The 25,295-nt window shown below is 41.4% G+C and overlaps 1 protein-coding gene across 3 annotated transcripts in view; it reads right to left on the reverse strand.

The window, feature by feature from the left end:
• Window positions 1-25,295, reverse strand: part of GRIA3 (glutamate ionotropic receptor AMPA type subunit 3) — a 134,987-nt gene that overhangs the window by 37,397 nt on the left and 72,295 nt on the right. For all 3 annotated transcript variants that reach the window (XM_065729670.1, XM_065729669.1, XM_065729668.1), the window contains exons 5-10: window positions 16,908-16,961; window positions 15,247-15,408; window positions 12,312-12,479; window positions 9,263-9,367; window positions 7,696-7,803; window positions 6,294-6,500 (exon numbers count right to left, since the gene is read on the reverse strand). In XM_065729670.1, the coding sequence (XP_065585742.1) occupies window positions 6,294-6,500; window positions 7,696-7,803; window positions 9,263-9,367; window positions 12,312-12,479; window positions 15,247-15,408; window positions 16,908-16,961 (804 nt within the window). The remainder of the gene's footprint in view (window positions 1-6,293; window positions 6,501-7,695; window positions 7,804-9,262; window positions 9,368-12,311; window positions 12,480-15,246; window positions 15,409-16,907; window positions 16,962-25,295) is intronic.

Here is a 25,295-nt window from a genome sequence, read left to right on the forward strand (position 1 = left end):
CAGACATAGGTTCTCAGGAAACCATCCACAACTCGGGCACTGAGAGCAGCCCAGCAACAGTGCAGCACCTGAGCCTGGTTCCCAACTATTAGTTACACCAGAGAAGTTAAAATAAGAGCACTCAGTGCCCATTTATATAGGCATATAATATTTGAAGCACAGTGCTTATGGAGAGCTCTGAGCACCCCCACAGATCATTAATAACTGCAGCATGGTGGTGAATCTCTCTTCATGGTATGACTGCAGATAAGCAGAACCCATAAAAACTGAGCTAGATTAAAAATAACACAACAGAACCACAAACATGCCCTTCCATGTGCAGAGTTAGAGGGGGGGGGGGGCAGCTAAGAACCTCCACAACTGAGCTTTGCTAATCACTCATGACTAATGGCGTTTCAAACATCATCCTCACTGCATTTAAGCTGGGAGAGAAATGTCATGGATTCCTCTGAGGCTTGTTCTGTCTCTGCCTACCAGTGTGGGAGGACGGATTTAGGAAGGACATGTAGCATGGAGCGCTGCCCACTCTGCGCAAAGCTGACCCCAGGGGGCTGCAAATCTCAAGGCTCTTAGAGGGAGGGAGAAAAATACTAAATGGAAATATCCCTCTGTGTGGAGAAAGAGAAGTGATAAGATGTTCCACCTCTGTCATCCAAAAGGTGGGGTGGAGATCTTCTGCTTATAGCCCTGAAGATGAGTTTCACTATCTTCAAAGACATGCACTAGAGGTAGCAAGAGATACTAGGCAGGCTCCTGCTGGTACACATTTCTAGTTGCTCAAACTTGCAGAACTGAAGAATTTCTTCGCCAGTGTGTTGCTTTCCAAGAAATTCAGGGCTGGCTGCACTCACTGTCCCAGACCTTAGCGATGGGATGCCACCAGCACACAGTCTGTGCTCATACCAAAGCAGAGGAACTCTGCCTGGAGCTCACTGCCCAATTTCCATTGAGAGCCAATCCCCCAGGCACTCCAGAGGTGCTGAATGCTTCTCAGATGAGGCAGTGCTGGGAAGACACGGACAGAGCAGTATAGGACTGTCAGTGCAGGATGTCAGACAGAGCAACACCTCACCTGTGGTGTCTGATACAACAGCTACTTCGTCAGTGGAGCACACTATCCCCACGGACATCAGGGCGTGCTGAGGGTGTGCCAGGATGGCACTGTGTTTCTAACACTTTTGCTCACACTTATTTAGAAACAACAGCTCAGACCAGTACCGCAACACGCAGCACTGAAGTTGTACTGAGCATTAGCTGAGCAATGAAAAAATGCATGATGGTGTTGTCTGTTGAAATATGTTGACATTAAGTGCTTTCCTTGTCCAATAAAGGCCTTATCTGGAGGCACGCAGTTCCTCCCAAGGTACTATTGCTATCTTCTGCAAACACAGAAGTGGAGGCAGGTCTGTTTTCAGCCTGTGCATCCCACCCAGCGTGGTGCAACTCCCTGTGCTGAAACCAGAGGGGACACTGAGGAGTGGGATCAGCCTTCCCCAGCTGCTACCCCAAGGCTTCCCATGGCAGCCATGGTCTTGCTGCTGTGGGCCTAGCTGTCAGGGACAGGAGTGGGCAGCCTCGCTCCAACAGCTGTGGAGGCCGTGTGTCTGGGGACTGCCTCAGCTTTATACCCTGGCTTCATTCCACAGTGCTGCTTTACATATTGAAAGGTTTTTACCGAGACCTTCTGTCACCTGAGGGGAGTTTTAAGGGCTGTACGGTCTGTCCGCTCTTTCCACTCCCAGAGCATTTGTAGCTACAATTAAAGAGACGTGTTCGGCCTACTCTCAATTAGCCTCAGCATCGTGAAAGCACCAGGCCTGGAGAGGGAGGTTTCCCTGGTGGCACAGTGAAAGCAGAACAGCAGCGATCTTTGAGAGGGGAAGGAATCAGAGCCTGCAGAGGGGAGGAGAGCAGTGCCCGGGGCTGGCGGCGGGCAGGCACAGAGCCCTGTGTACACAGCCCTGCTCCAGGAGAGGTGGCCGCAGGGTGCTGGCAGAGGGCAGCTCCTTAGTGTGGATCAGGGTGGGCAGTGCATGCCTTGCTGATTTAAACAGTGGCTCACTCACAAAACTAGAAGCATTGAGCTGCTTTATGCAGAAGGTGGGTGTCTGTCTGACCAGGACCTGGGCCTGGGGTGAGCTGCACTGGGATGTGCTAGGACGCTGTTAGTTTGCCTGAGGATATGAGAATAATTAATGTCTTAACAACATGCTGTTTAGCTTCTTTAAGATGTGTGTACCATAGAACCTAACGGGGAACACAGCTCACATGTACAGGAAGTTTTAGGTTTGTATGGGAGCAGGATAAAGTGGTCTTTATGTTCCCTGGTGTCCAGAACCTAGGGCTCGCTGGTGGCTGAACCAGGCACCATTCTCCATCAGGAATGTCTAAAATGAAAAAAAAAATTACGGATCTGGGAACACTGAAGTGCCAGGTAAACTTAACTTGACATATTTCAAGTTTCAGTTGAGAACTAAAAATACTTTTCTAAAATGTTTCAAGTCTCAGTTAAGAATGCAAAATACTCTTCTAAAGAAATGTACAAGAAAACAGCTCTCACTACTCGCCTGGCTAATGTCAAGTATTTCCATTATGCTTTAGAAGTTTCCCTAAGTTTAAAAAACAGTTAAAGCTTGCATCAGCACTTTTATGGTAAAAGGCAAAGACTTATTTTGATACCATTAGTGTGAAAGATCAAACTTAAGGTTTTGTTCAACCTACAATGACATTTTTGGATTTATCAAAAATCGGGTATTTTCATTCCTGATGTCACATTTTTATACTTTTGCTATTATTGACTTTTAAAAGTTGCTAACAAATCAGAAGCCCCACTGCTAGCTCATCTCTGTCAGGACTTCTGGGCTCTAGGCGTGAAGCAAAGCCGTTTGGGGGCACCTGCTTGGCCAGCACTCCCTGCATCTGGGGCTGCCACCTCGATGCTGCCAAGAGCAAGTCCAGCACTGCAGCCAGATTTTCACACAGTGCAAAGCAACACCAAACGGTCCAAGCAGAGCCAGCTGAGGTTGACCTGGCTGACAGCACAGAAGGCCTCTGTGCCCTTCAGCCAGTCCTGAAGTGCTATGGGACATGGGAAGGAGAATGTCTCCAGTGGGAAGTGTTTTAGTGTGCTTGTCCCAGGTGATGTGTGGCTCCTAGGCCTGCCCTAGTTAGCCCCATAGATGCTCACCCTGCACTCTGGACAGGGCTGTGCTGGTCAGCTGGATCTGCAGCTCTGGACAGCCCCATTCCTCCTCTCCTTCCCCAAATCCTCCCTACTCAGACCCCTCCTGTACAGGCTCTGGAGGCTGCGAGGACCTGGCTGCACCTTCCCAGCTACATGCTGCATTGCACAGGAAGCAGGAGTCATGGCAATAAAGAACTGGCTCAAACTAAACATTAATTACAGTTAATTAGGGTTTTGGCATTAAAGCTCCAAGCCATTTACTTCCTGTGGCTGTGCTAAGAGCACTTTTAAAGAGGGGTTGAATGCATGCGTCTGTGCAAAGAAAGGGCATGGCTTAAAAAACACTTGGTGTGACTTCCCAGCAGTGTGGGAGGCAGTGGCAGGTCTGTTGGGGCAGGAACATCCTGCGTTTGACAGATGAAACACTTGAGACAAATGCAATCTGAAAGATTGTTTTCTGCCACAGCTCACTTCAGCTGCTGGGTAACTGGTACCAAAACCAATCAGGCCCCTTTGATTCCCCCATGTCTATCTTCTATACATACTAATAAAGGCATTTAAAATCTAATCTCCCTCTTGTCTTCCCAAAATGGAATCTGGAAGAGCCAAATATGACAGTCATTTTGCAGACAAGGCTCACAAGGGCATTAGGGGAAATGTACAGTTTTAGATCCCTAATAGAGTTTTAAGCCCCGGAGAGATAAAGGGAAGTCAGCACATAAACGAGACAGTTGCTCCTAATAATTAGCACTTCTAGAGTACTCTTCATCCTCAAAGGGCTCTTTGCACATCCTTGTGAGTTTTGTACACAGTCCTCTCTCAACAGCTGGAGAAAAGGGCCAAGGATATCTCACCATGTTGGCAAATAGGACTGGGAGAGCGCCTGAGGGGTTCCTGAGGTTGGTGCTCAGAGGCCAGGGGCTGCTCCCCAGCTAGCAGAAAGCCAGGTGGATTTCTGTCCATCTCTCCAGCTCAGCTGTTCAGCTCAGCAGGACGGGAGCTTGCTCAGCAGCACGGAGCCATCAGCATTAACCCGGGTCTGCAGTCAAACCTCAAGGGATGCATCTGACCTTTGAATAATTGAGCACTGCGGTTAAGAGGCTTCAGTAACTGAGCTCACAGTGTGCAAGGAGGAGCTGCTGGGGGCCAGAGAGGGAAACATTCCTCAAATTTTCATTAATGAGAAAGTATTGGTGAGAACAGTGTCAGAATACAACAGAACAGACCTTTTTGTGGGGAAAATGGCCACCATGGGCAGGTTTGGGGTTGTATGGTCAGCAGTGCCCGTGGGGCTGTACTTGGCAGGTGTGGGCAGGTGACGGGCACGGCTGGGACGGAGGTCTCAGTCTGATGCCCAGGAGGGAAGCTCTGAGTGAGGTTCACCCCAAGGGGCGAGGGAAGAGGGCGCAGTAGGGAGCCTGCTTATCCAAGCAAAGGCTGGGTTCAGATAGCCCTTCATACAGATGGATCTCGCACTGCTCAGCAGCTGCACAGGCTAATTCTGCTTGGCTCCCATCCCAGAGGCAGCGGCCCGTATCACACCTTTCATCCTCCGACATAGATGGTCCCTTTGCCCTGGCTGTTAGAAGTAATTTTAGATTCTCTTTGTCACATCTTTTGTGTACGATATGATTTTTTTTTAAGTGAATAAACTGTTTCATTGCTTGTCACTTGCAAATATATCAAAAGGACCCAATTACGGCTAATACTCTTGATATTTCTTGAACCACACACTGGGAAACTGAGGGTTTAAGTTTTCATTACAATGCAATTATGCTTGAAACTAAACTAAGCCTTTCCTTCAGATGTTCTTAATACACTTGTATTCTCTAAGAAAGGAAATACTGTTTTCCCAAAATCACAGAACCGAGGCATGGATGTTCAAAGACTCAGATAATGTCAAACTTCATTGCAATGGGAAAGCAAAGATACAGCCCCAGGATCCAGAGCCCTGTTTACGTTCATCAATAGATTTCCCTCCCTCCCATTAATACAACACCACAAAATCATTGTCGTTCATATAAAATATTTGAAGTCAAATAGGCTACAGAGTATATCATAAAGGATTTAGGACTCTGGATGGAAAAAAAAGAAAAGATGGAAAACTAGCAACTACTTTTTAAAAAGACCAATTCATTTGGAAAGAGTTATCACACCACACATTTTGCAAGAGACTATGATACGATGTTATCATAGGGAAATTTTGAGGTGACTTTTAGAAGCTACACTCTTCAAGGGAACAAAAGGAGGGAATGGAAACATTCACTTCTGTTCAGATATTTTTAATAAGGAAAAGCTTTTTAAAAATAAACTGCAAAGAGGATTTGGGTGGAATCACAAATTATCTCATTAGCATTTGGGGAAAAAAAAGCAACGATGAAATATTGGCTTGTAAAGTCTCTTCTGCAAAGCCAACTTTCTCCCCCTTCCATCTGGCTTATTGTATCAGCATTCCAAAATTCACGTTTTCAAAGAAGTTTCCAAAATGGCAATTCCAGGCTGTTTTTCTTCTTACTAAAGTAAGCAATATATACCCAATATAGAAATATAAAGAGGAATATAATGAATTAGATTAGTTTTTGTGTGTGTGTGTCTGACAGTTGATTTTTAAAGAGAAAAACCTGTGGGTGGTTTCAAGTCTGTATTGCCTCTTCTGCTAAAAAGCAAGCATGGTGCTGAGTCTTTGATCTCTGGTCAAACAAAAACTGACCTCAGTGATCCAAGAAGGCTCAGCATCATAAGATCACACCTTTAACGGTGGAGGCAGCCCCCATCTCTGGCAGGACTGATGAAGAAAAAGAAGACGTGGCCAACACAAGAGCAGCACACAAAGGGCAAACTGGAATATCTGCTGTAGATAAGGAATTTGAAATTTTTCCAATGCAAATTTCAATTGGAAATTGAAATCTCATTTGGAGAGCAGCGATAAAAAAGTAACATTTTCTTTAAATGAAATGATTAGAAAGCTAGGCTATAAAAAGGGCATTACAAAGAAATATCTAGAATTTTAAAAGTGGTATTCAAACAGATTATCTTTATTTTGCAGTTTATTAACTTTGAGCATAACTTTTCATAATAAACATGAAAATGAAGGTTAAGAGAAACTTACCCCATAGACCAGTTCACCCACCATGCCATTCCATATCTTAGTCTCAGGGTCCCTAGCTCCATATTTCCCATCTCCAACAATTGACAGTTTGTATTTTATTCCAACATGTTTTGCTATTTCAGAAGCTAAGTCTACACAATATCCTTCATATCTCTCATTCCCTTCTAGTTGTTCATGGTTTTTCTTATACATTACATATGGTGATTCCTTTGAAACAAAAGTAAAGATCAAAAGTCTATGAATGTAAAACACAGCTTTAAAACATACAAAATGAGAGATGTTACGATCCTTACTTTATATTAATGGCAAGTATGTACAATATTTCCTACTTTGGTACAGAAATTAGGGAGACAGACTTTCGCACTTTAAAAATCCTTAGCATGATCCTACATTCAAACACACTGTAGATTTTACTCCTAGTTTGGCTCCATTGAAGACAACAGGACTATTCCACTTTAACGAAGTTGCACTATTGTCCGCAGGATTAGGCCTCGTTTTTTAGGTTATTAGACAAAGGGCATCACTGTCATAATAATTCAGGTTTTAGTGTTTAAAGAACTGACATACCCAATATTTGTAGCAGCAAAAACATTTGCTAAGTTTCCCATGGCCTAGAATGGAGCTCTAATGGGGATATTTTCAAAGCAGCCTAAGGGAAGCTAGGCTAAAATCCTCAGCAGCAGTTTTGTTTTTTTTTTTCCCAATAAATTCCCTTATCCTTCTTGGAAAATTCTGGCCAAAATGCTGATTATATCTTGCTAACTTCATAGGAGTATAAAACATGATGCTTCAGGAAAGAGCATAAAATTGGATCATGCTTTGTAGAGTCGTAACAGGCATAAAAGTTACAAACAATACTACACAGAACACATTTGCTAGAAGCAATGGGAGTGGCACAGGTATTCTGTTTACAAAACACAGAAGAGCATTACTCCTTTGGAATTTCGTGCATATACATAGCTTTAATCCCAGTGCTAGAGCATTTCCAGTTCTCTACAGGCTTCATTGTACCACCCTTCCTCAGTCCACAGGGGTTGAGTTTACAGAAGCCGTACCTGAGTGGGGGGTGCAAGATTTGACCCTACAGCAGGAAGGCCAGATCCTGCCAGCAGTCACATGCATGCATAACTTCACTTATATGAGGCATCTGATTGCATTCAAGTGTCTGAGAAGCAGGAAAGCACAATGTTGAGCTCAAGGATGCTCCTTTGAGTAAACTCCAGGACATGCATAGAAGCTTGCAGTATCAAGCCCTCAGCAAATCTCTGGCAGATTCTGAACTTTTCAGTCACTTGAAGTAATACAGTATTCAACACCAGACTCCTGACAATGCGTCTAGCATATCTCAGGAGCCGTGCATCTTATTTCCTAAACACAAACACACTAAGAACATTAAACTTACCAGGATGGTAGTGACTACTATGGTTCTGTTCTCCACAGACGAAGTGTCATTAGAGGGCAGCTGATCTAATGTTGGCACAAATCTTTCATATTCGTTCCAATAACCAGCCTATAAAAAGGGATATTGTTACTACGTATATTTACAAGGACTTTGGGGCATGAAATTTTAACAAGAACTGTGATAACGTATGGTTTTGGAACATTCAGTCAGGATCGCATTAGTTTTAATAGATATGAGCCAAATCTAAGTGAAAATACATATTCAATTCTCACTGTTTAAATTCACATTCTTATGGCACCTGTGGAATAAATTCCTCTCTATCCACTGCATAAGAATGTGCTAAGGACAAGAAAACACACCACAAAGCACTTTGAGTAAAATTATTCGGTTTTGAATTTTTTATCAGTATTCTGCTGCAGTTGAGGCAGTGAGGACAGCACCTGCAGACGTATGAGCTTCAGAGCAGATGCACAGACACTGTTAGCAATGCAGGCACAGCAGCATAATCCTCAGTGTGGATTACAAAACCCTCTCTGAGCATGAGGAGACTGTTTGTCAGCTGGCTTGCGCTGACCTTCATGGTGCTGTGGTTGTGTTGCTATGCTGTTATTACACTAGTTTTTATATTTCTGTGCAGCATAGCAGAAACACGTCTGCACTATAAACCTAGTGGAGTGGCTACGGTCGTGTCCAGAGGTATTTTGTTATCAAGTAAGCGCAGAAGACTTTACAGAGTTGCAGTGATGACTAAACAGGTCAGGTACCTACTATCTCTGAAATCAGGGGGATGATATATCTTATCTACGCAGTCTCATCTCTTGATACCCCTGAGAACCTGCCTACCTAATTATTTTTGAACATTTGCTCTAAATTGCGTTTATAACAGGCAGTCACACCACTTCGGCTCTATACTTCATTTAGGAGACAAGAGAACAAGTAGTGAAAATTCTAATTAAAACCCAGATTGTTTTTTGTTAATTTCAGGAGGTTTCTAAAATGCACTCGCTCCAGTTCCACTATTGCTCTGAGGCCTCTTATGGAGAAGGGAAAGATGGAGAGGAATGTAAGAGGTTGGGCTGAGCACAGGGACACAACGACAGCAGGCAGTGTGCTCAGCAGAGGAAAAGCTCCAGGTGTCTTTTAATAGAAAAAGCGGGGCTTGAACTTGAAATGGAAACCAATGAAGATATCAAATAGGACAAGTGGCATGTTTTAGCAACAGAATAGAACACGGTTCCTGCGACAGGGAGGACAGCAAGTAGGCAGGGATTCCTCTGGGTCTTGTTTTTACAGTGGTTGTGTAGTATTCACAAAATCACAGAATTGAAGGGGTTGGAAGGGATCTCAGAGATCGTGGAGTCCAACACCCTGCCAAAGCAGCTCCCTAGCCCAGGTTGCACAGGCAGGCGACCAGAATGTCTCCAGAGAAGGAAAATCTACAGCCTCTCTGGGCAACCTGTTCCTGTACTCCGTCACTATTATTGAGTTCCATTAGTTTGCCGGAATATTATTATCAGAAATATTATTTCTAAAGATATGAAATCAGAATGTACATCTTGAAACTGACCTTTCTTGATCCAGAAGCTTTCATTTCATACACATCAATTGTGTAATTTGTTCTTCGCCCATAGGTATCAAACTGGATATTCCCAGTCATTCCTTGAACTTGCACCTTGAGGCAAAAAAATAGAAAAAAAAATATTAATAATGGATTCACTCTATATTTTCCTCTGTTACATTTTGCAGGATCTCAGTAGCTCCAGCACAATTTTTATCTGTATAAGAGACTTGTAGCAGTTCTGACACAGCCAGTGGTATTCTTTATAATAAAGAAGCCTCAGTTCTCTGTTTCAGTCATACATACCCTTTGTTAGTTAGTACTCTGCTGGTGATTCACCACTGCAGAGTGAGTTGCATTTAAGTGTAACTAAGTGAAATTAGCCCTGCATGCATGTTAAATATAAGAAAGACCGATTCTGCCATGCTTAGTCACACTAGGTTCACTGACGTAGAAGGGAATATCAGCAAGCTACCTGCAACAACTCAATGCTATTAAAGCCCTTACAATATGGCACAGAGTGAATTGTGATATGGACCAGAATTTCATGTCATTGCTCATTCTGGGAAGAGCTTTATTTTAAGATCAGTCCCAGCGTAGGAGAAAGGAATGAATGCATTTGAATGAACACATTTGTCTCTACTGCTTATGGGGTTTTGGTCTCAATCTGGATGGATGGGTGTATAGGCAGTAAGTCATTATCATTACGTACTCACATGAATCACTTTAAAGGGAAGTATGAAGTAATTCATTTCAAAGAAAAAAACCTTTCTTATTTCCCTGTATGAAAGTGTGAGGTATTTCCATTTGTCACTTATCGACACTGGCAAGCTCTCATCTCAGGCAGAAGGGGCAATAGTCTGAAACTGCAGTAGGGGTAAATTAGCTTTCATATTTAGCAGAATGCTTTAGAAGCTACATAAATGCATGGTAGAAAACTGGTCAAAGGGAAACTGTGAAGCCACAGTCCCTGAAGATGTCCAGAGCTGGTTACCAAGTTGTTCATTATGGTTTAGAGATGGTACAATTAAACTTATTATAATGGACAGGGAAAAACTACACAAAAACACTAAAATTCCTTTGGGCCCAAATCATCCAGTGAGTCACATTGAGAAAGACATATAAGTACTTTGATCTTTTTTTTGTTAGTAAGTGGATTTGAACCCTTTTAGCAGCTCGTGGTTTCAAGGGCCTGGAAGAAAATGTGAGTTTTTCCTGTCTCCAGAAAGCTAAAGATGTGCATGAGGCTTTGAAAGCCAAATGTGTCCCAGAGAGGTTTTATCAGCTGTGGACTGAACATTTGTAGAGCAGTTGACATATAATTTGCAGCCAGATGTGAGCTGCTGTGCCTGCTTTTGGCACTTGCTGGAAGCTGTCTGGCTACTCTAGCACAGGGTACGTCTCAGCAGAGCTTGTTAGGTCTGGTTCATCCTGAGCTGCATTGAGACGTGACCATTGTGCACTTGACACCTTTTGACTTCAAATTTAATTTGTTTCTATCTTTGGTGGGAAAACTCAGCACTTCTCAAAATGTGGCTGCAAACAGCCAGGAAGACTCACCAGGATTCAGAACGCATCTGGTAGCAGCGTGCAGAGGCGATCACAAATTAAGTGACTATTTATAACTGCCCAGATCTGCTCAGGTAAACTGTCTGTCACTTATCTCATGCCTTAGATTTAGAAATACAGACATGCAGAGCTTTCAAGGCTGTAGGGAAACAGCCAGGTAATGCCTATTTCCCTTTTGCCAGCAGGACAACTGCCATGTGACATTGCATCTTTTGCTGGCATAAGGATCCTTCCAGGAGGTCTTGAAAAAATATTGTTGAGTTGCTGTTACACAGCAGAGAGGAGACACTGTTATTTTTTCTCCTGATGAATTTTTTTGGGGACCAAAGGGGGAGACTGATGAATGGAGTGAAGTCCAGCAAGCAGCACTACTGTGCGATGATATTGGGCAGCAGTTGATGAAGACGTATATGAACCTTACCTACGACCTGCTGAAAGTTTGACATCTACTTTTGTGCCAGTCATGAGTTGAGCTTTGTGTATCCCATGACTGATATTTTTTCAGATATATTCTTTTACATGAAGTAGTGTCCTACCACAGTGCTTATGTTCCTTCTAGACATGAATGCTTTGTATCTGATTCAAAGAGGTTTTATGTTTCACTTACAACAAAGTTCAAATAGTACAAATTCTTTAACTATTGTGAGGATTAAATTTAGTTCACATTTCTTCAAATGAGGGCAATGCTATATTAGAGAATGTGCAGGTAGTGCATTTGTTAGGATGAGATCTAATGGCATAAGAACTGCTCTGACAACATAAGACTGAACTCTATCCTGAAGAGAATGAGGGGTACAATAAATCTTATACAATCTTTTCACTTTGGCAAGAAAAAAAGCCATTGCAAAACCAAGTGTATGAGGTCTCACCCAGGATTTGTTTTTACCTAACATGGGCTTAGTTCTGATCTCACTCACTTCTCTTTCATGCCTAAATTATTACAGTTCCTTAGTTATCCAACTATTTTTGCAGTTATTTGAGCCAGATCAAAAGTATACTCAGTTCTTGTCTATTACGTCTACCAAAAAAATTACATATATGTCTTCAAGTTCATAAATATATGTATCCTTGCATGATGTATAATACGCATGCTGAAGACCCGGTCTGGTTTTGCCTGTCATCTTTGCACTCTGAGCTTGACTTTAGAAACCCCCAGGACGTGGCAAAGTAGCTCATGTTCACTCCTATGAAGGCAGAAAGTCTTGAAAAGTCAGCCTACAGAGGCTGTGGGGTTACACTGGTCCCACAGGGATGTGACTTTGGCCAACACTTTGAGAACTAACTTGTTACGGTTTGCCTGCTATTGAATACATCCTAGCCATCCTTTGGAGTTTGTCATAATGTTTGTTTTTGTTGTTTTTGTTTTGCCCTGAGAAGCAGCTGCTGTTTGCGTGAGTGCAGGAACCGTATATGGAGTAGTTCTGTCCCAGTAGAGCTGCTGCTGTTGTGGGACACACACATCCAATAGCCACAGCATGTTTGCCCTTACCATTTTCAGTGCTCTTTCTATATCAATTCCTTGGCTCCATGGTACTGCAGGGTTGGCCAGGCAGTCCCCAGCACTACCTCTCCTGGAGACATCCACACGTTGCCTTCGGAGGTAACGGAAAGCCTCTGCTATGACCAGGACTGCATCATGGGTCAGGGCAGATGTATACTAAAATTGTTGCAAACAAAACAGGGTGACAGACTGCAATCTTAGAATTGCCTCAGGTTCATCATCAGGTCTAGTCCTCTCATTAATATCATCTTAAAAGAATCATGCTCACAAGTCCTTTTGCTTGCTCTCTGTTTCTCTTGCCACAAATGCTTATATTTTTAATGATTTCTTTCACTTTTTTCTTTTTTTGAGTGAAAAATTAAAAGAAATAATTTTGCATAGCACAGAGGAGTAAAACAATAGAACAAGTCTATAGTAGCATAAAGTTTAACTGGAAGCTTGTTCATCTAAATGACGTCACTACAAAAATCAGCAATTCCATGCTGGCCCCTGCTGCTGCTGCCAGCAAGAGCTCAGATTTGTTTATTTCTTGGAATAATTTTTTTCTTTACAACAAGATTGCCAAGATGGTTCTGAATCGAAGTTAACATAAATCATTTCTGTTTGGACCATAGTGCTGATTAGGAAGCATCTGTGGCCAGGAATAGATCAGTTAAGATTTTTAGTAGACAGCTATACAAGCTAGCAATCATAAAACACACGTAAGGCATTACATCTCCTCGGTAATTGCCCATCTGCTTTTTCTCACACCCCTGTAAATCTGAGGAAGGTGATAAGCTTTGTGTAGCAACAAGTCCTCAACAAAACCCTGGGAGTCCTTAATGAATTGTTCATGCTGCTGTCAACTCCATCCACTGCTTGATGGATGGATCTGGTGACATCTCCCAATGCTATAAATGTGGTATCACCTATAAACATATCACAACTTTTTTTTTTTTTTTAAACATTTTTTCCACATTGCTGTGCTTGCCTGAAAGTTCTTCCCTCCTAGAACAGAGGGAAGTTCTGCACACAACACTGCTGGTTTTCACTGTCACTATGTGTCACCTGCAATTTAGGGGTCTGTGCATGGGACGCTGTTACAACATGTACACACTGGGAGCAATTGAATGTGCTCAGCCTACAAGGACAGATTTCAAATCCCTAGTAACTGACCCTTCACACTTCCACTATTTTTATGAGAATGAAGAGGCTTTCCTTTATTAAAAAAAGGCCTGTCCTGTAGGGCAGAAAAGCACATTTGTTTTTCTGTATTCCTTAAAAATGTGCATCATCTTATTGCAAGTTGGATATAAAGCCTCAGGAAATCTGCAGAGAACAAGGCATGCCTGTGTGTACAGATAAGACGAGCATGTATGATAAAAAGGAGTGCAAAGGTAGCACTCCTGTGCCAAGGTACAGGCATTCTTTGATCCTGCCCACTTTTACCTATTCCTACAATCTTGCAGTGCTCACTCTTTCCTCTTAACTGCCTTGTTAGTTAACAAAGATTACATCACACTCCACACAACATTACAGAATCTGATACTAATTTTATCAGGCATTTGTTCTTGAGTTAAAAAAATAAAATGTAATAGCTGTGCAATCTATACTACATAGAATTTACAGTGATCATTTTTTTTCAGCAGAACACATCAATTGTCAGTAACCTTAATGCAATCCCTCCCAAGTCATGCCAACAGAGCTATCTAATTTTCTACTTTATTTGAATTCTGCTTATAAATGCATGAGCACGCAAAGAGAAAAAAGAGAGGGAAGGGAAGGCTGATAAAATACGGAATAAATTAAACATCTCACTTTAATCTCTAGGCAATTTTGTTTCCCAATCAAAAATATTGTACATCAATTTTTAAGTATGCTTTTGTCTGATTGACAAATACCGTGCACATTTCTTTAATGAGCAGTACATTCGTGCAAAGGTAATACATTCTCTACGTTTGTACGATACACTTACGATTATTTTTTAAGGATAATTTTTCCCTCAAGGTAAATTGCTTTCAAGTGGAACAAAATCTTCCCAGGTTTGCTTTCTATCTTTCAGAGCTTTTAAGGTTAGTACAACACTTACGTTCACTTCTGCCTCGCTCCTAGGAAGCTCTAGAAAGAGGGAGTAGCTTGTAAACAGCAGGGAACAACACACGGATCCAAGCCCCATTTGCCTTGCCTTACTTTCTCTAACATGCCAGCAAAGCTGTGGGATGGTGTGAGATTAAGGTAATTTTCCTTCTCCAAAGAAATCACATGATCTCAGGGACAGAACAGACTGCAGTGCAGTGTTCGGTCCAGCCCCTTCTTCCAAATGAGAGCCACTCTGTATAGACTATCCCTGGTGCTTCCATCACACCCATCTCCTTCACACACTGTGAAGGAGGCCCCTTTATCTCCCAACTTACATTTTACTATACTTAGCGCCACTTATAGGTTTTTCTTTCTATGTTTGTTACAAACCACCTTGAATGGAAATTCAGCTGAGTGCTTCCTGTCCCCATCTGAGCACGCATTTGATTTGTGTCTGTATTAGGGAACTAAACTGTGCCAAGACATGGGTGAAGGCAGTCATACACAATGTCTGCAGCTGTTCAGTGATCAGAACCATCCTGGAATGGTTGGGGTGCAGCCCAGCCTGCATTCCACCAGTTTCCAGGCATGAGATGGAAGCTTGAAGGAGTGCTGCCACCTTTTAAAGATATTAAGACAGCTTAATAGCCTGGGCTTGGCCAGGCCATGTTTCTTGGTGGCAGGACTGGAGAGCAGCTTCTAGCATCCCTTACCTTACAGTACGATGTAACTCTGGAAAGCACTCGATTATTTTATTTTTTATACAAACTCTATGCACTGGAAGACTAATACTATTGTTAACTAACACATAATTGTTTAAATGTAACTCATTTAATCTCCATCATAATCAGAGTAAAATAAATACCTTTAATGGAGAGTTTTTGGCTTCTGGGAATTCTCTCTCATCGAGCCTCACCCAGCGTTGCAGGAACTGTTGAACCATTGGGTTTTCATTATTAACTATCTGGAATCCAGTAACATTGGCACCTCCATGCATCACCCTCTCCAGCACAATGTCTGTGAAACCCTGGGAGGATGCATAAAAATCAAAAGTTGTTGTCATCTAAAGCCCCTTTTCTTTGTCTCAGTTTTACCTGCTGGAAACCAAAAGAAACTACCAAATTTCATTCTTGTTAGCTGAAAACATTCTACCATGAAGACAATGACTATCACAATAGCAATTGGAATTTTGATAGTGGCATCTAACAGAATTTTCAAGTGCCTTCAGGTTTAGACCCTTTGCACTGGAAAACTGTCCTGTTGTGTCACTGCCTCATTGCATGTCATTTCTGCAAAGAAAACAGTGGGGAGGCCTGAAAGACCACTTCCACTTCCTGTCATGGTGAAAATCCGCCCAATACCTCACTTCCATTTGTAGAGCAAAGCGTGCAAAGCTTCAGTGTTGGGAACAGAAAGCCACTTTAGAGCCACACAGTTGTGAGGAGGCGAGGCACGCACCCCCTGGCTACACAGCCGTCCCTCACAGCACTGCTTAGCGTTTTGCTTTCAAACATTATGGTAGGATTCTCTCCCACTCTCTTGTTATTTATACCTGTGGCAGTAAATTGGTGTCTTTTTGATTAGTGTGATTTGATTGCAGTCATGCTTATCTGAATGCCAGTACTTACACATGCTAAAAGGCAACTCAGAGTAAGAACCTCTGTATTTCTATGCACACTCTACAATCAGTCAGATCACGACTGCTCCTTGTAAAGCAAAATGGCACATTTGTAAGTCATACAGTACTCATATTAAATAAGGATATTTTTAAATTTGTCTTCTCTGTTTTAATCAGACCAAAACATGAATACAGAGAACATTCCACTAAGTGGGATTGCTAACTTTGAAGTGTGATCTTCAGAAGAACATATTTCTGCTCACAGCAGACATGGGAACCAAAACTAGTTTCTTCAAGGATCAATTACAATATGACACTTATTCTAAGGAACTCAAGTGGATGCTGTTTCCAAGTCATCACATACACCCCTGAAAGCCAATTTTAGATTCCAGAAGTAGTCCTGGTACAGATAAAAATGTCATGTTTTATCCTGGTAGATCAGTACACATGCTATCACCAACCCACACTCTCATTCTGTAAAAAAAACGAATGGCTGAACAGTCTGGCCATTTCATTTGGTGGAATTATTGTTCTAATTTGCAGCTTTTCATCACTCATTTTATACGTAAATATCCTACAATTATTTTTCATAGAGTGCTTAAATTTCAGATATAGAAGATTATGGTTACCAAGTGTCTTATTTATGAGGACACAGATTAGTGGAAAACACATAATTAAATCATTATTTTAAAATCAGTAGAGGATATTAGCTGCTTAGATAAAACGCAGGCCATAATTGACTACAAATTACTATAACCTACCAGTTCCAGTATTTACTGAAGTCATTCCTCATAATCCAAGAACTCACTCAGGCATTTTCTCTGCTGCTGATTAAAGTTGACACAACCTGAACAGAATATATTACCCTCTGAACCTTAGCTATACTTGTAATGAAGAACAGTTCTTACCAGGTTTGCTAGCATGTAGTGATAGCCTCTCGAATGTTTGCCAAGGATTACAACCTGTGTGAAGAAAAAAAATCACGTTACTCAGAGTAAGAAAGAGTATGATTCTCAACCAGTAGAAAATGGGCCAGAGAATGAACAATTTTGTAATCTTCTACGCCTAATCCATGGGGAGGATGAATGTTACACACCTGTGACTTTACAGACATGATGTAATCACACGTGTTTTTAAAACACATGGGCACTGCACCAACCAGAGCGATCCACAGCACTGAGTAGTCTCCTAGAAGAGATGACCCTACTTGGAAATCTCACCCTGGTGACCATAGTGTCTCCTCATTGACTATATTTATTCTAGCGATCACTTCAACAATAATTTCTGCTCTGCAATGAGACAGTAACATACCTACCTAGCTAGTCAACTCATTGCAGGGCGTGTGAGAAGCAGATGAGACAGCCCAATCTTTCATTCTGCTTATTGAACTGTGCTGGCACAGGGGGCTGCTCTGATGGCTCTCGTTGTACAAGGGATTTCTTGCCATGAGAGCCCTGACCAAATCTTGTCATATATGAATGCTTAAAATTAAATTCTTAGTTATACACAGTGACCTTCATTGCCTTTTGACAGAGTTCAAAAGGACTGAAAACTTGTCACTTCCAGTGTAGCTAAATGGAGATACTTGACCTTACATATTTAATCAAAAATTGTAAATACAATGCGGTACTTCCAGTAAACCAACATCTCCTGCCCTCCCTGACCCCAGCTGGCTATCTCTGTGTGCAAATGGAGCCAATAAAAGCAACAGTGAAGAGACAGAAAAGCAGCAGGATGAACTGAGCTGTCAGACTCGGCAAGGATAAAGAGGCAGAGCCAGGGCGGTGCAGGCTGGCAACTGAGTTCTGCCATCCTGTGTGCTCCTGGTGTCACTCCAGCAATACCATGCTTTTGTAGAAAGGAGAGAAAAATCTCCCCATGTTGAAGCAGCTGGCTGATGGCTCACCAGCAATAGCCCCTGTGCAAATCATGCTGCTGTACTTAGCACTGCTCCCCTGCCTTCAGGCTACTGCCTCAGTAACATCCATCTCATTGCATCTAGGTCAGGGGGGAAAATGTCCAGCAGAAAGAATTTAATTAATAATTGCAGTGATCACGTGTGTGTCAGGACAGAAACCAACTCACTCGGACTTTTCTAGGGTGAACTGCTGAAAACTAAGAACAGCAAACCTAGCAGAACATACGCCGCAGCTGTATCACAGACTGTATACCAAAGAGCAGCTCAAGTGGTCAGGTGATGCCTTTTGATGGACCACTTATGTCCTTGCTAAAGTGAGATGACATTTGAATCACTGACTTTAATACACAGAGGAGCCTCTTAAGGCTCTTGATGAATTTATTAAGTTCCCAATTGTCTCTTTGGGTTGCCTTGTCCTTAATAGATGTCATTTCTTTCAAATTCACATTTAATTCTGTAGGAATTTGCATACTTCCAGCAGTCTGAAAATAAATTGCTGTTCTGGTCCTCTTGAGAACTGTATGTACACTCTGTTGGTAGAAAGCATCTGCTTTCCTACACTCATGCTTGTTTTCTATGGAAATGTGCAGGCTTCCTTCAGATCATCTGGCGTGTGCACTATTTGCATAATGAATTCTCTGTGTGTTTAAATTTCACCTTAATGGCAGCTCTTTCCTTTTAAAAGGTTAGAGACAAAGAGTTTAGCAACAACGACGTGCTTTGCCATTTTAACCTTAGTAAGAAATAAGAAAGCTTTTACAGTTCTATCCAGAAATGTGTTTATTTAAGAGAAAATACCACGACAGATGAAGTCAGGGGCTGTAAGGATAACATTCATGGAGCTGCTACAGGCATCTGGAGAAATACTGCACATGGGAAATGTAGGACTCATTAGCATAGATCAGACTCAACTTCCATCTCCTCTGTTGTCATTTCTCCAAAATGTCCAGAAACAACTCTGTTTAGTCCCTTAGGGAGGTCCAACACACTACAATCATGCTTTAATTTATAAAGCACCTTTCGAAAATGACCTGCTACTTTTATTCACCCAATCAACCTCATTAGCTCATAATTATTTAACTGGATCTTAACAATGCTGTTAAAACACACTGTGCATGATACTCTAAATCTTAATGAGGATGATTCTCCTCCTGCCTTGCTTCCCACCCCTACCAACTGCCCAGCATCTTGCAGGAGCTGCTGGGTTAGCAAGCCTAGCAGAAACAATCTCAGACATCAGTGTTAGTCCTCTGGGAGAGCAGGGATGGACAAAGCTTTCTTATGAAGAAAGAAAACAGGAGTATAACCAATAAATCTCATCAACTGCTTATATATTGTGAAGCCTATATAGAAAGTGAGATATTGAATAGTGGTGAACAGAAAGCCAGGATTACAGGACAAGGATTTCACAGATCTACGAGTCTTTGCTAAGTTTCACTTCCAAGACTTAATATTGCTTTCACCTTGACTGAAAGAAAGGCTTACGGGGTTTTACACTGAACAAAGGAGGAGGAAAGAAAGCCTGGAAACTATCATTAATAATTCAGATATCTGATCACACATAATTCTTGTCATGTAGATAAAAAGAGTGTAATGTCAGGTTTGATATGGAGCCAAAAAAGTTTGTATTTTTAATAAAATCTTTGGATGTTTCTGATTAATTAACAGAAAATCCAGAGAGAACGTAATTAAAATGTACCTCATATTAAAACAAAAGTTACAGACTGCTGGCATATTGAAAGTATGGGCCTATATGCCAGACTTGAGAAATTAAATCGGCATTGCCAATTTCAGTTTTTCATTTGTCTGGGGAAGTCATTTTTTGAATGAAAGCATAGGAACACATTGGTTAACAAATAGGCAGCTAACATTTTCTGCCATAGATTTTAACTTTTTAACTTTTTTTTTTTAACTTCTTTAACTTTTAACTTTACAGTTTTAGAAGAGTCTTTGGGCTCAACAGAAATGGAGTTTTGGGAAGACTGAGCAATCATATTTTCCCTTTAAAAAAAATATTATTGGTTTGTTTTTGACTCAGGGATGCAGGAACCACTGGAGACTGTCTCTTCCAACACCCGGGCTCAAAGCAGGACAGCTAGAGCATGCTGCTTAGGATGTGTCACATTTTGAATGCCTCTGAAGACAGCTTCCACAACCCCTGTGGGCAACTTGTTCCAGTGTCTGACTACTCTTGCAGTAAGAATGATTTTTCTTATGTTTCAACAGGATTTCCTGCATTTCAGATTGTGTCCTTGTCTAGTCACTGGGCACCACTGAGACTCAAACTCACTGAGACTGTCCAAAAAGTGTCTAGCTCTTCAATCCTTCCCATCAGATATTTATACACATTATTAAGATCCATCCTGAGCTTTCTTTTCTCCAGGTAACACAATCTCACTTCTCTCAGCTGTACTACCACATGCTTCAGTCCCTGAATGATCTATTGGGCCCCCCATTGGTCTTGCTCGTGTCCATGTCTTTCCTATCCTAGAGAGCCCGGATCCGTACACAGTACATTAGATGCAGTCTCACCGGGGCTGAGCAGAGGAGAAGGATGATCTCTGCTGATCTGCTGGAAACACTTCTCCTGTGCAGCCCAAAGAAACATTGGCCATTTTTGCTGTGACACTGCAGTGACTGTTATGTCCAATTTGTCTGACAGGACCACTGGAAACTTCTTTGCAGAGCTACTTTCCAGCCAGAAAGCCTCTACCCAGTCTGTACTGATGCATGACATTAGTCTTCCTATCAAACAATTCTTCCAATTTCGTAATAACTGTAAACTTGCTGAGAACGCCCTTTGTCCCATCATTTAGATAATTAACAAAAAGTTTAAATAGTATTGGTCCTGGTATCCTTGGGTATCCCACTAGCAACTAGCTTCCAGCTGGAACTGCTGGTGCTGATTACAACCCCCTTAGCTGAAAAATTCATTTTTCAATCTGTCCCCACTTACCTAGCCAACCATTTACCTGCTTGTATGTGGAGAATGTGTCAAAAACCTTACTAAAGTCAATATAAACAACATCTACTGGTTTCTCCTCATCCAACGTAACAGTTATCTCACTGTATAAAGCTATCAAGCTAGTTGAGCATGATTTCCATTCTGCACATTCATGCTGACTACTGCTGATCACATTCTTGTCCTTCAGATGTCTGGAAATGATTTCCAGGAATAGTTGCTCCATTACTTTTCTGGAGGTTGAGACAGGACTTACTGGTCTGGAGTTTCCCAGGTTCTCCTTATTTCTCTTCCTGAAGATAGGAGTGAAATTTTCTTTCTTCTTTCAGTCTTCATGATCCTCCCCAAAGGAAACTATGAACTTTCAAGACAGCGGTGTTGCAGTGAGTCACCTCCACAGAAACCTGTGGATGCACCCATCAGGTTCTACCTTGTAAAAATGTTTCCTGACTTGATTCTCTACTGAGTTGAGTCTTCATTGCTCCAACCCTCACCAGTGGTCTCTGAAACCTGGGATTCCTGAGGGCAAGTCTCACCAGTAGAGACCAAGGTGAGGAAAGAAAGCACTTCTAGACCAGGTTAGTTTCAGTGTAGCAATTCTACGTTAAAACATACCAAATCAGAAAAGGCCTAGAACTGCTCCTGCAGTGTTGCTGCTGTGGGCGTTGATTTTAACAGGAGTTATTGAAAAGTACATGCTAAGAGGATATGCCTGTGTTTTTACACAGAGAAGTAGCTATCATGACTTTGGCAGCAGTGTAATTAAAACCAACAAGAGCTCATCTTCCCTTCACTTGAATCAATCCAGTCAGTTCAGCCTTTTTAATCAAAAATTTTTTATCTTTCCTTATTTACAAATGAAAAAAGAAAGAAAATAAACTCGATCACAAAAGTACAGACTACCTCATCTACAGCTCAAAACCCTGATAGCTTATGAGTTTATTAGATCTTTCTGTAACACAAAATACTGATGCTGACTGGCAGTATTGTCACAAGGAAGGTTTAAAGATTTTTCCTGTGCTTTTCATTCCTGACAAGTTACAGAAATATGCCACGTAAATGGAATGACAGGGAGAGATCTGACCTGCTGTATTGTGTCTTTCCATTTCTACCATCTCTATGAACAATGAGGTAGCTTATGTCCAGAACTCTTCTTTCCTAGGTTTTAAAAAGGAAGCAAGAAAAATGAGATCTCCTATAAGCTCAGAGTCATAAAGGAGTTTTGTAGTGTTTGCTGAAGTTACATTAATTTGGGTCCCACTTTTGCAATGAGCCCATGGTTAACTTTGAGCATATCTGCACGTCTTCTGAATTTAAAGCTTCTGAGGACAGGAAAGCTTTGCTAGTTTCATATGAACAGCAATGCCCCAGGATGCCTTGCTTTCAAAATACAGTTATGACATCTCTGCTTTCAAAGCAGTGCATAAATGCCAGCAGTGATAGCACAATCCTTTCTTCTCAGCAGCAAACAAGCCAACATTTTTTTGTGTTCAAAAAATGGACATTTGTCTGAAAAATCCCAACATCACACTGATCGTCAGGATCAGTTCAGTGTTGACTGCTCTTTGTGGGAACAGTACAGGTAACAGGCCCCTGCTATCCCAAGCATGGCAAGAATTGTCTTGCATACCTAAATTGCTATGGAGCAGTCTTCTCTCCTGGTTAACACATCAGGTATTTTCTAGCTTGCATCCCTATTGATAGCAACATTTTACATCTGAGGATGGAATTACATAAAGCTCCTCTGAGATAGGAGCAGCTTCTACTTGATATTGGAATAAACAATTAAGTCATGGCAAAACCCTACTGGACTAGAGGCACTGGCTAAGTTGGTCTTCACCACCCACTTTAAAACAGAAAGGAGCAGAATATCAGTATGACACTCCAATTAATTCAATAAAAGCAAAAGCCTTCAGAAGTTCTTAACACGAAAGCTGCCCATGGGGGCTTGCAGCTATCGTACTTCAGCTCTCAAAGGAGGGTGAACTGTTAATAGCAAGTTAATTATTGTGGGCAAGGTTGTCATGTGGGCAAAAGGAAAAGGTCTGGTGCAACAGCATTTGACAGCCATACACAATCATTCCTCATTGTCTTTACTTTGCACTGGTCACCTCTTGTCATGTAAATGTTCCAGACTTGAGCAGGATAAATGGGAGAACAGAGGAGGATTTTCTTCACATAACCAGGTGCCAAAGTAAAGATAAGATCCCTTGCAACCTCAGCAGATACATTCTGCTGCCAGTCTACAGTGCCTGCTGCTTTGTTTTACCATTCACACACCAGCTCCTGCACAGAGAGAGTTCCCTTTGAGGACTCTAAGTGCAAGACAAGGCAAGGTCTGCAATAAGAAAAATTATAAAAGATAGCATGTTGACATCTTTTTGATGTTTATCTCCCCAGCAGCACCAACACCAACACATGAAGGCCCAAAGGAACCACAATACTGTGGTGGCAAAAGAAGCATCACAGTCAGCACTGGTCTTCTCACAGTCAGACAGGTAGTACTTATCCTGCCTTCAATTCCATAGAAATAAAGCAATTTCCACACAGGGTACAAGTGACTTTCTTTGTACAAAGGGTCAGAACCTCATAATAGTAACCGCAGTGCAAACCTAGTGAAGGTGATTTGTTTCTTCCCTTAATATTAATGGGATGAGAATCTGGCCGCTAGGGATTGTGAGGCTGTAAAATATGCAGTAAACAATGATTTCATTTATATGAAGAATGAGTACTATATTAAATTTGAGTTAAATATTAAATGAAGAAAGTATTAAATATTAAGATGAAGATTCTACACACGTATTGTTTGTTGCAGATAAAAACAATAGCGTATATGGTTGAGACTAACTTATGCACCATTTCAGAGGCTTCAAGTTCTTTAGGGAATGCCACAAATCCATTTGCAGTCTAGATTGCTGGGCTTTGAATTTTTGTGCAGTGTACAGATCTGAGAGTTTTGCTTGTGTGCTGTTGACATCTTTTACATTTGTAACCATACCTCAAAACGATAATCCTATCTTTATAACAAAAGCATACACAGTAAAACAAGGATCAGAGATGCATTTGAATCATTATATTAGTATTTTTTCCTTCTTTGGACCCCTTTGTGTGTTTCTCTCCCGCATACTTCTAATTGATGTTAATCACACCAACAATGAAATTTACTTCTAGGCCATCTCCATATAGAGGATGGTCGTACACATTAGTCCTTGGAAAGCAAGGCAACGTCTGAAGCCACATTGTACATCCTCCTCTCACCAGAGAGATACACTTTCTTTTCCCACATCGAATCTGACATTTGCTGTCTGTGTAGTAGAATATCCTTTTAAATAATGCATAAAATATTACATGAGAAATTACAGGGCAAAACATTATGAACTGCAATATAGGTTCTGTGGGCATGGTATTTTCTCCTGCTGTTTTTTTTTTTTTCTCTCTTTTCTTTCTTTCCTTTTTTTCATTGTGATAACCAAATTTCTTTGAGAATTTTCTGCCTCCTGAAATCATTTTCCTAGATTCATTTTCCTTGATGTGACTTAACAATATTATGACGTTAACTAATCTGATGGCATAATTATGGTTAAAAGACATACAGTGCTACAAAAGCATGGTACTCTGGTTTCTCTTCACTGAGATGAAGAGTTTTATGATCACTGGTAACTGACATTTGTAATCACAGTTTGTGTAATCACAGCTCTGTAAGCTGAATAACGTTCATTAAACAAACTTTTCTTTCTGTCAGAATTTTTTCTTTGTTTAGACAAATGAGAACAGCGTTCTATCTCTCAGGACTGCATCTCTCTTTGCAACTCTCGCCCCTCATACCCTAACCTTCACAACAAAATCAATCAAGTCTTAAGCTACAATTCATCCCTTAAAGCTATTCAACTAAAACCAAGATGAGATGTGGAGGCTTGTTACAATCATAACAGCAATTTTTTGTAGCATATGAAAAGGAGTGCCAAAATGGTAGAGACCTCTGCCTCTAATGTTGCCACGATCTTCCCAAGAAGAGCTACTTGTTCCCACTGACAGCCTCCCTGGAGAAATCTATGCATTGTAGAATTTTTGAAGTAGTGAATTTTTTGCCTTTCGGATGAGATTAATAAAGCAAAAATCAAGCTGTGTTATGGAGGAATGTTTGGAGTCATATAAAAGAAAGTAAATCAATTAAATATGTTAATCTACAGCAGTGACTTCTGCACACTGATCATTAGGAAGGAGTCCACATTTTAGTTGTCTCCATAGTTCTAGTATATTCACTGATAAAGATTTCACCTTGAAAAATGTTCAAAAATGAACTGATCTCACCGAGATTCCTGAATATTCTCTAGTTGGTATTTCCACAGGGTCTTCAGGTCTCACAAGAAAACAAATGAGTACAGAAAATTTCAAACCACAACAAGCGTTTTGTCT

This window comes from Cyrtonyx montezumae, unplaced genomic scaffold, assembly GCF_038088225.1.
Source record: "Cyrtonyx montezumae isolate F1298 unplaced genomic scaffold, pur_monq_1.0 scaffold_11, whole genome shotgun sequence".
NCBI lineage: Eukaryota > Metazoa > Chordata > Aves > Galliformes > Odontophoridae > Cyrtonyx > Cyrtonyx montezumae.